This window comes from Sminthopsis crassicaudata, chromosome 3 (assembly GCF_048593235.1).
Source record: "Sminthopsis crassicaudata isolate SCR6 chromosome 3, ASM4859323v1, whole genome shotgun sequence".
Taxonomy (NCBI): domain Eukaryota; kingdom Metazoa; phylum Chordata; class Mammalia; order Dasyuromorphia; family Dasyuridae; genus Sminthopsis; species Sminthopsis crassicaudata.
In genome coordinates, this window is record NC_133619.1 from 646,784,419 (window position 1) to 646,794,841 (window position 10,423).

Here is a 10,423-nt window from a genome sequence, read left to right on the forward strand (position 1 = left end):
AGAGGGCTGAAACTCAAAAAAGATATGCTTGAATCAGACAACTAGCATGTAAGATTAGTCACCTGTTAGACATGAGACAATGGCTCTATTTGCATATGTTTGGATAAATGGCTCTTCTCACAAGTGGAGCTTGCTGAATGTTTGGTGTTAAGATAATTGTAGGCAATAATTGTAGAGAGCAGGATGAAAGAGGCCACAGTCACTTGGCAGCAGGATGAGAAGGAATGAAGCTGGAGATTCTGGACTCCAGAATCAAAGAGAGATTTTTGACAAGCTTCATGGCAGCTTGCCTAGGTCCTTCACTTCCCCTTAAAGACCAAGGGCTTTAATTAAAGACCAAGGACTTTAATTCATCCTGACTCTGGCTGACCCTGAATTTGGGAATGTGATTATCACTATTCCTTTATCTAGATAACTACTTACATATATTCCAACTCTTAACAACTGAACTATTAAGCAAATATTGAATAAGCTATAGGGTGCTGCATTCTGAAAATACTTCATGGGAAATTATTCAATTGTCTAAGATACAACATAAAGGAGGTGATTCTCAGATGGACGGTACTAATCCTCATGATATTGCAAACAGGTTGTGGAAGTGGATAAATCAAGGCAATCCTCTTAATAATGTATCAAGCTTGCTGTTGAATTTTCTGCCTTGAATAAGTTTTGTTACCCTGGCATGTTTCCTCCTACCCTGTTTTCTAAGACAAGCTCGCCACTCCTTAGATGAGCTTCAAGTATCCCTTCTGTATCTCAAGGTAGTACAGAAGAACAGGAAGAGGGCCAGCTCTGAGGAGGCAGAGGATTCAGACCAGCTCAGGTTTTCCCTAAAGCTTGATCCCTGTTCCATGGCTGTGAGAACTCAGAATGGTGGCTCACCACTCCTCTGTTTTGTCTCAAGGGAAAAGAATGTCCTTGGAGATTGCAAGGAAGGGAAGAAATTGTCTGGGTGATTTCATAGCTTATAGTCCCATGAGAAAAGACTAATATTCTCAGGAGGACACACTATTGGCTTTGTTTAAAGTGCACAGACACACACACACACATGCTTATCCTCAGATGAATAAATTTGCTCTTATCTCTGTGCTAGAATGTTTGAAAATTTACCTGTTTAACTGGTATATTTTCCTTTAAAATAATTTTTTTTTAAACCAACCCATTCCACTTAACAGTAACTATACATTACAAAACTTTCTGATGTAGCAAATTTGTTTGTGCAAGATTAAGCAAAGTCTAAGGGGAAAAGTTTTTCTGGAAATATAGCCCTAAACTATGGAACTCTTCTGGGGGTCAAATTTCTGAAAAGGCCTAACATCCCCTCCAAACCACTCCACATAATTTAGCAAAAAAAAGGTCAAAATGGAGACCTAATTACAGATATTTTTTTTTTTTTTGAGGCTGGGGTTAAGTGAGTTGAGATTCTACTGAAAGGAATAAATGCATGTGTGTATGTGTGTGTGTGTGTGTGTTTGTGCAGGCATACATGTGTGTGTGTGTGTGTGTGTGTGTGTGTGTGTGTGTGTGGCGTGTGTGTGTGAGAGACCAGATTTGAACTCGGGTCCTCCTGACTTCAAGGTTGGCGCTCTATCTACTGCATCACCTAGCTGCCCTGCCACAGATATTTTAAAAGAAAATTAAAACATGTAACATATAATTTATTACACAGATGGAAAGCCAAAGAATTTAGGAATAAACAAGACAATGAAGAGGAAAATTAAGTAATAAAAACAATGTAAAATCAGATTTTAAAATCTCTTAATCATTCTTGATAGAGTAAAGAGATTAAAACAATTGGTTTTCCCCCCCATTATAAAGACCCTTCTTTGGATAGCAATCTGGGGATTTCAGAGAAAAACTCACATCTTTTTTCTGACCCTTTATACACAGTATAAAATTGCAATATCTAATGCAATCTGTGCTGTAGGAAGAGGCCTTCCCTCATTCATTATATTCACATGTTTCATCTGCTGCTAGATTTCTACACAAAGGATGAGATCCAGCCTTTCTGCAAATACATTTTGTATAATGTTTCTTTCCAGTGTGAATATTGTGACTTTATAGTGACCTTTATGCTCCAGGTAAGGGCATGTCTTCCTTCAGCACATCTGTAACTCTTCCCTGCACTCCGTATACTCAGATATAAACCTGAGCTAAAGACCTTCCCATGCCAAGTCCATAGGAGACTTGTTTCCAAACAGAAAATCTCTGCTGATTAACAAGGTCTCTCCTCCACTTTTATGCCTTTATTTGGGATTTCAATCTTCTAGGAATTTTCTAGAGGCAATTCAGGGATGAAGTGAGCCTGAATGATTTTTCACATGGATTATATAAATGAGGTTTTACATCTAGTATGGCATCTCCTATGTCTAGTCAGAGACTAATATATTAAAAAACTTTACCATGATCCAGATAGTTAAAGTTTTTCTCTAATGTGCACTCTTTGTTGCTAAGCAAAATTTGACCTTTAGCTGAAGGTTTCTGTCCAATGTGGATTTTCTTATGTTTACCAAGACTTTCACGCCTTGTGAAAGCCTTTCCACAGTCATTACATTCATAAGGCTTCTCTCCAGTGTGGATTCTCTGATGCATAGCAAGATGGGAGCGATAGATGAAAGCCTTTCCACATTGATTACATTCATAAGGCTTCTCTCCAGTGTGCATTTTCTGATGGACAGCAAGATAGGGACGATCTAGGAAACCCTTTCCACATTCATTACATTTGTAAGGCTTCTCTCCAGTGTGGATTCTCTGATGTACGTCAAGGTAGGAGCGCCTTGTGAAAGCCTTTCCACATTCATTACATTTGTAAGGCTTCTCTCCAGTGTGAATTCTCTGATGTACTTCAAGGGAGGAGCTCCTTGTGAAAGCCTTTCCACATTCATTACATTGATAAGGCTTCTCTCCAGTATGGATTCTCTGATGTACTACAAGGTAGGAGCGATCTATGAAAGTCTTTCCACATTCATTACATTTATAAGGCTTCTCTCCAGTGTGGATTCTCTGATGGAAAGTAAGACTACTGCGCTGTGCGAAAGTCTTTCCACATTCATTACATTTGTAAGGCTTCTCTCCAGTGTGGATTCTCTGATGGGAAGTAAGACTGCTGCGCAGGGTGAAAGCCTTTCCACATTCATTACATTTATAAGGCTTCTCTCCAGTGTGGATTTTCTGATGTAAATCAAGGCAGTAGCCATTTGTGTAAGCTTTTCTACATTCTTTACATTCGTAAGTCTTCTCTCCAGTGTGGATTCCCTGATGGAAACTAAAACTGTTGCGCTGTGTGAAAGCTTTTCCACATTCATTACATTTATCAGGCTTTTCTGCAATGTGGATTCTCTGATGGACAACAAGATGGGAGCGCTGTGTAAAACTCTTTCCACATTCATTACATTTGTAAGGCTTCTCTCCAGTGTGGATTCTCTGATGTGCTAAAAGGTAGGAGAGCTTTGTGAAAGCCTTTCCACATTCATTACATTCATAAAGCTTCTCTCCAGTGTGGATTCTCTGATGGATAGCAAGGTAGGAGCGATCTATAAAAGACTTTCCACATTGATTACATTTATAAGGTTTCTCTCCAGTGTGGATTCTCTCATGTAAAGCAAGACTGCCACTCTGTGTGAAAGCTTTTCCACATTGATTACATTTATAAGGCTTTTCTCCAGTGTGGATTCTCTGATGTTTATGAAGACAGGAGCTCTGTATGAAAGTCTTTCCACATTCTTTACACTCATAAGGCTTCTCTCCAGTGTGGATTCTCTTATGTGCATTAAGATAAGAGTGAAATGTGAAAGCCTTTCCACAGTCATTGCATTCATAAGGCTTCTCTCTAGTGTGGATTCTCTGATGTTCACGAAGATGGTCACTCCGTGTGAAGGTCTTTCCACATTCATTACATTTATAAGGCTTCTCTCCAGTGTGGATTCTCTGATGTTTAGCCAGACTGAAGCGATCTATGAAAGCCTTTCCACATTGGTTACATTTATAAGGCTTGTCTCCAGTGTGAATTCTCTGATGTTGAACCAATTTGGAATAACATTGGAAATCTTTTCCACATGGATTACATATGTAAGATAGTTGGTTTTCCATGTGAATTCTCTCATGTTTAGCAGGAGTAGATCTCTCTCTCAAAGCTTTTCCATGTTTCTTACATTCATGAGGCTTCTCTCCAGCAAGGATTCTCTGATGGGAAGAGAGTACAAAAAAAGCTTTATCACATTCATGGCACTCAGGTGTCTTCTCTTCAGGATGTATATTCTTATCTTTAGCAACAATGGAACTCTTTCTTAAAGCCTGGTTGTGTGTATTCCATTCACAATGTTCCTCTCCAATGTGGTTTCTTTTGTGTTTAGCAATAACAGCCCTGTATTCACGATATTGAAAAAGGTCTTTCCATGAGATCATTTTCAGATTTGCACTCATCTCCTTCATATCAAACTGTGTCTCTGCATCTGAAAGAAACAAACACACAAGTATATAAATATACCCTCTAATGCTGGCTGATAATAAAATGATTGACTTTTAATTTCTCCAGGCAAAGTTTTCAAATTGAAATAGAGAGATTCAATCATTTTTAAATGCTATTAGCTCACACCAATAAAGTGATTCAATTAACAGAGTTCCACTCACAGTATAATGACATGGGACACCCACAACAAAGCTGAGAAAAAGGCAAGGTTCTCATTATTTAGAAAGAGGATATGTGCTCTGAATGGCTGAGTAACCTAATTCGAATCCCTGCAGGAGATTAGAACTAGAAACTAAAAACTGAGTATTCTCAATCCATTACACTAGACATGTTCTCCATTTTACTTCCAATCCTTTCTTTCAAACTCAATCTCAGGCACCACCTAGCTCTGCACCCTTGGGAATGTGTTTCTTTGCCTCAGTTTTCCTGTAGAGTGAAGGTAATAATTGTACCCACTTCCGAGGTTGTTGTGTGCTTCAAAAGAGACAATATATTCGCACACAATAGGCATATATGCTTGTTAACTACTATTGTTGCACTATGATTTTGATTCTCTCCACCTCAACCCCTCCTTCATAAACTTCTCTTCCAACTTCTCTTTATATACATATGTCTGTTGAATGTGATCCATTTCAATAAAAACACTTTCCTGTGCCTGGATTAGCTAAGAAAAATTTCACAAGCTGCTGTTTACTCTCAAACCATCTCCAAGTTTCTATGCTGGATTTAAAACTTCTTGACAAGTTCTCTTTGTATACCCAGGGCTCAATGCAATGTGTATACCAGAACAGGTGCTTATTCGATGTGTATTGATTGGTTAACATTCCCAGGGCTGATCTAATGGCCTAACCCCACCTTAGTGCTTGCATGCTGGTCCCTCTGAGGGGCCAAATTTCTGTTTCTGTTTCTATCTCTTTCCTGCTCCCTCTCACCTATGAACAAATCCCATAGTGAAGATAACAAGGGCCTAAGGCTCCTGGTGCTGTTATAAAATAACCAGGAGTCTTTCCCTCCCATATCTCTAACCTAAGGGTAGCTGTCAGTTTTATACAGTGAGTTACTTGAATTTAAGTCAGGGAGGGCTGCCCAAGGTCACCGACCTCACTTTCCCCCACAGAGCCATCTACCTCCCCTGGCCAGTTACAGATCAAGATTATTGCAAATGGCTCTCGATGCAGATGGCCAGGGGAGAGCTGGGCCTTCTTAAGGTAAGGCCTCCAACATGTCTCCTGTGACTGAGGCTGCCCCCATCCAGTGATTAAGGCTAGGGAGCAATGGAGGCAAAGAATCTCCTGTCTCACCTAGGCAAAAAGAAAACTCTCAATAAATAAAAAGGAATGAATGAGTGACTCTGGGAAGAACCTCAGGTTTCTGATTAAAGCAGAAATGACTTCAATTTACACTCAATCTGAGTCAATCAGGACCCAAACAAAGACCAAATGTGGTTTAGCAAGGGACGAATCGGTGCTCAATGAGAATCAGACTGATTTTGATTTAAGGTTTGTTCCTTAAGAAAGGAACTGGGGCATAGTGGATAGAGTACCAGTCCTGAAGCAAAGAGGAACTGAGTTCAAATCTAGCCTCAGACACTTAATACTTCCTAGCTGTGTGTGCCTAGGGAAGTCACTTAACCCCAATTGCCTCAGCAAAAAAAGAGAGAGGGAGGGAGGGAGGGAGGGAGAGAGAGAGATTATGCAGGGATGGTTCAGTGATGAAGAAAGGGGGGGAATAATTTTAAGAGCATTTGTAGGTAAGGATATATGATATCCTAGCTAGACAGAGGGAAGGAAGGAAAGATGAAAAGAAAGAAGGAAACAGGCAATGAAGGAAGAAGAGAGTAGAGAGAGAGAAAAGGCAGGATTGGAGGGAAGAAGGCAGGTAAGGAAGATTCATTGATTCCAGCTTGCAGCCAGCTTTCCTCAGAAGTTGTTGCTTTTTCTATGTATCTGTGTTCAACTACTGCCTCCTTCGGGAAGTTGGCAGAGGATGAAGGGGGAGTGAGGGAAGGGAGAACAATAAAGTAAAAGTGCCCAGCAGAGAACAAAGGAACAACCACAGGAAAGCAAAAATCGATGAACGGTTCTGAATATAATGTCTTTCATTTATGGTTTATGAAAATTTATTATTACATATTTTGAATCCTCCCCTATGTTCTGCTGAACATAAAACATTTTTTAAAATTGTTCTTTTCTGTCTTTTTCTATTTTGTTTTTAGTTCTAAATAAATATCAAAAAAGTACAAATAAATGCTTTTTGGCTTAAGGAAGGTCTAAGAGAAGTCATATTAGACAGCCTGACCCCTCTTTCTTTGGTTGTAGATAGTTGCATGGCCCCAAATTTCCAATAAAGGCTTCCACTAGGACCACTGATTCTTTATTAGAAGGCAACTGAAAGGCCTTGGAGTCCAAAGCCCTCCTTTTACAGATGAAGTGACTGAAGTAGAGATTCAGAGAAGTGCTCAAGATCTCCCTATCACAAGAGTCTGAAATGGGATTCCAAGCCAGTTTACCCACCCCCAGGCCCATCACATCAAGAAGCTTCCTGGGATAGCAGCCTGCACCCCAGCTTGCAACTCACTCACCAGGACAGGAGTTCCTCAGGCCGCCTCTCTCCACATGGGAGATGACATCTGCTCTGGGAACTGGAAATCCTGGGGAGGGGGGAGATAGTGGGTGTGAGCCTGGAAACTTGTCATTATTCCTCATTGCAATAGGGCTGGGGTGGGAGGCCCATTGGAGGATTCCAAGGACAACTCAAAGATGGTTTTCAGGGTACTTATTTCCAAGGGAAGAGTGCAGAGGGCAAAGGAGTCCACACAAGCAATCTGGAGTCAGAAGATCCTGATTTTGCTGCCTCCTCAGCAGGGTGGACACATCCCACATCCTCCATTTTCTGGACATTAGAAGCAGCTGGTAGCATAGACAAGGGAGCACCAGGCCTGGAGTCAGGAAGCCCCGAGTTCAAATTTGTATTTAGACACATCCTGGCTATGTGACTCTGGGCAAGTAATTTCATCTTTTTGCTTTAGCCTGCAGACCTGTAAAATGGGGATAGAGACGGTACCCAAAACAAAGGATTGTGGTGGGAATCAAATTCAATAATGCACATGAAGGAAGCTCTTGTGCACTAGGGCTGGATCCCAGCAAATGTATGGAAAGACCTCCTCCCTTCCCTTTCTCCCCCTGTATCTGTATAGACCTTTGGGGGATGTATGAAGGAACAGGGGCCCACTTGTTGTGCTGGGAATTTGAGTTACACCAGGGGCAGCAAGGTAAAAAGAACATGACAAAAACAAAATGGTTCCCACCAAGAGGAAGGGGGTTCCTTCCCCTATTCCATGTTCAGTGAAAAGGGGCAGGAGCAGTTTTCAGAAGCTTTGCAGACACAAGTGCTAGGTGCCCATCTTACAATGTAAAGACCTCCCATAGAAGAACAGGCAGCAGGAGGACCCTGTCTCTTGGGGACAGGAGGCTGTCCTTGGGCCTTTCTAAGAACTGATAAAAGCCTGAAACTCTGCACCCCAGGGAAGGGATGGTGTCACTCCTTTTGATGGCAGTTCCAGAGTTCCAAGGGAAGCGCTCCTTACCCAAGGAGAGCAAGTTCTCGGCATTCTCCAGCATGACCTCCTTGTGCAGCTCTTTCTGATCCAGGTGCAACAGACCCCACTCCTCAGGGCTAAAGTCCACAGCCACATCCTTGAAGGTCACCAACTCCTAAAACACCAAGACCCAGAGCACTTCAGAGTTGAAACAAGCTTTAACTGTTCTGATCCAATGCTCCTCAATTTACAGAAGGGACCTGAAGCATGGAGGAGGGATCTGCCCAAAGGTGACAGCCCTTACAGGATTCTGAGCCTGCACTGAAACCAAAGTCCCCCAAAAACCAGTGGAATATAGAGAAACACATTTTATATGTTCAGTTGGAATAAAATGGAGAAATGTCTTACTAGGAAATTACTGCCTGTGCAATCAGAAAACTTATGGGTTCTATCAGAGAGAGAGGAGGACTCTTGGAGGTGAAATCAGACAGTGCTATGTTAAGAAAATGGCATGAAGTGTTTGTGTGAAGCCAGCAAGTATTATGTGCTGTAGAGCTAAAACATTTCCATGATCCATGAGGAGAAAAAAAGATCTTGTGAATTTTCCAAAGGCCAGAAATTAAGTTTTATCCAGATGAAAACACTATCCTTCCTCCCAATAATATTTTATTTTTCCAAATGCAAGTACAGATACTTTTCAACACTCATTTTTGTAAGGTTTGGCATTCCAAATTTCAGCAGCACACACTTCTTAATGAATGTGGATCAATGGTCACCAATTTATAAAAGGAAACTGAAGCAGAGAAAAGGGATTTACCCAAAGGTCACATCCTCCATGAGAGCACTTGGAAGCACTGCCATGCAAAGGCCTCCCACCTATACTGTACACAGCTGGTGTGGACACAGCTGCTGATATGTTGTCTTCCATGTTAGAATGGAAGTTTCTTGAGGTCAGGGACCGATCTTTCTTTCTTTGCATCTCCTCTATATTCCCACAGAGCCTCTTCCCTTTCTAAATGCCTGTTGCTTTGACCCAAGCAATGGTAAAGGGAGAGAAAGGCTAAGTATGAGCCAAGTGTCATGGAGTGATTCTAGAAGTGCCTAATTGCAGCTGAGGGGTTCTCAGGAGATAAAGAAAATAAAATGGAATAAAACAAAACCTACCAGGAAGCAAAGAAATGCTGGACAGCTCCTGAACCATGTGTAGCATTTATTATGTGGGTTTGTTTTATCGAATTTGCTCTTATGTTCTGCTGGTTACCTGAAATATTTTGTCTTTTCTTATTTTGTATTTAAGGTTAAAAAGAAATTCTGCACTGGCCCTGAAGTCAGGAGAACCTGAGTTCAAATCTGACCTCAGATACTTAATATTTCCTAGCTGTGTGACCCTGGGCAAAGTTAGTGACTCTAATTGCCTCAGGAGAAAAAATGAAATAAAATTACATTAATAACGGCAAAAAATGGTAAAGAGAAGGGATTCAGAGAGATTTGGGAAGATCTGTATGACCTGAGACAATTGAGCAACAGCAGGGGGACAAATTCTAATCTGCTACCAGCCAGGGAAAGAATAACTGGGGAAGCTTCCAGGGTTCTGCTCCAGACCACAAGATCAACGGTTGCCAGGAAAGTCAGTGGCTACAGGAGGGAGGTTGGTCACAGAACACAGAGAGTGGCTAGAAGGTGTAGGGGTGTGTGTGTGTGTGTGTGTGTGTGTTTGTGTGTGTGTGTGTGTGTGTGTATGTGTGTGTGTGTACTGGGGAGCTGGTTCTGGACTAAAACAAAGACATAATACCTACAGGACAGACACTAATGAGTGAAGTAGTCATCCTAGTCAGGGACTTATATTGAGGGGAAATTTAAACAAACATGTTTGGGCAGCAACTGGGGGAGAGGGTTAGTGCTCAAGATGCCAAAGGGACAGTGAATCAGTCTAAAACTTAGGAGAGAGGAGGGCAGCCTTGTTATTACTGCATTCACTTTCCTGCCTATCTTTGTAAAGGATCCAATGATAAGAGAGATGGCCTGCCTCACAGACCACCTTCCAGATCCATGGAAATGGCCTCTTGTGCTGCCATCTGTAGGCAGAATACACTCACCTGGGGTGGGGCTCTGCAGTTCTCAGGGGCCATTCCCTCTGGCTTCAGGCTCCCTGCTTGGGCAGGCCTTGGTCCTCTGCAGGCTGTGGGGGGGGGGGGGGGGAGGGATGATTGGGATGATTATAGCTGCACAGATATTGTTTCCTTCTTTTCCTGGACAGGGGGCTAGCCTACAGGAAATGACAGAGGATGAGGTTCCAGGGAAGTTACTCTGCCTGTAGAGCAGAGACCCCAACAAACAGGGGAAGAGAGGCTGAAAGGAGGGGCAGGTTGAAAAATGAAAACAGTGGAGTCAAGATGGGAGAGAAAAGGCAGGATATT

The 10,423-nt window shown here is 41.9% G+C and overlaps 1 protein-coding gene across 1 annotated transcript; it reads right to left on the reverse strand.

Moving 5' to 3' along the window:
- Nucleotides 1–1,883: 1,883 nt before the first annotated feature.
- LOC141564561 (uncharacterized) lies at nucleotides 1,884–10,175 on the reverse strand. The gene is made up of 3 exons (XM_074307167.1): nucleotides 10,103–10,175; nucleotides 8,055–8,181; nucleotides 1,884–4,451 (listed from the first exon to the last, which is right to left on the reverse strand). Exons 1-3 carry the CDS (start codon nucleotides 10,133–10,135, stop codon nucleotides 2,389–2,391), a joined length of 2,223 nt encoding a protein of 740 aa, XP_074163268.1. The 5' UTR covers nucleotides 10,136–10,175; the 3' UTR covers nucleotides 1,884–2,388.
- Nucleotides 10,176–10,423: the final 248 nt, after the last annotated feature.

What these genes read in the sequence shown, in the direction of transcription:
- LOC141564561 (XM_074307167.1), bottom strand. Translation starts at nt 10,135, where the DNA reads ATGGCCCCTGAGAACTGCAGAGCCCCACCCCAG. An exon ending in ACTGCAGAGCCCCACCCCAG is followed by an intron (nt 8,182 to 10,102) that starts GTGAGTGTATTC and finishes TTGGTGTTTTAG; the next exon opens with GAGTTGGTGACCTTCAAGGA. An exon ending in CGAGAACTTGCTCTCCTTGG is followed by an intron (nt 4,452 to 8,054) that starts GTAAGGAGCGCT and finishes TGTTTCTTTCAG; the next exon opens with ATGCAGAGACACAGTTTGAT.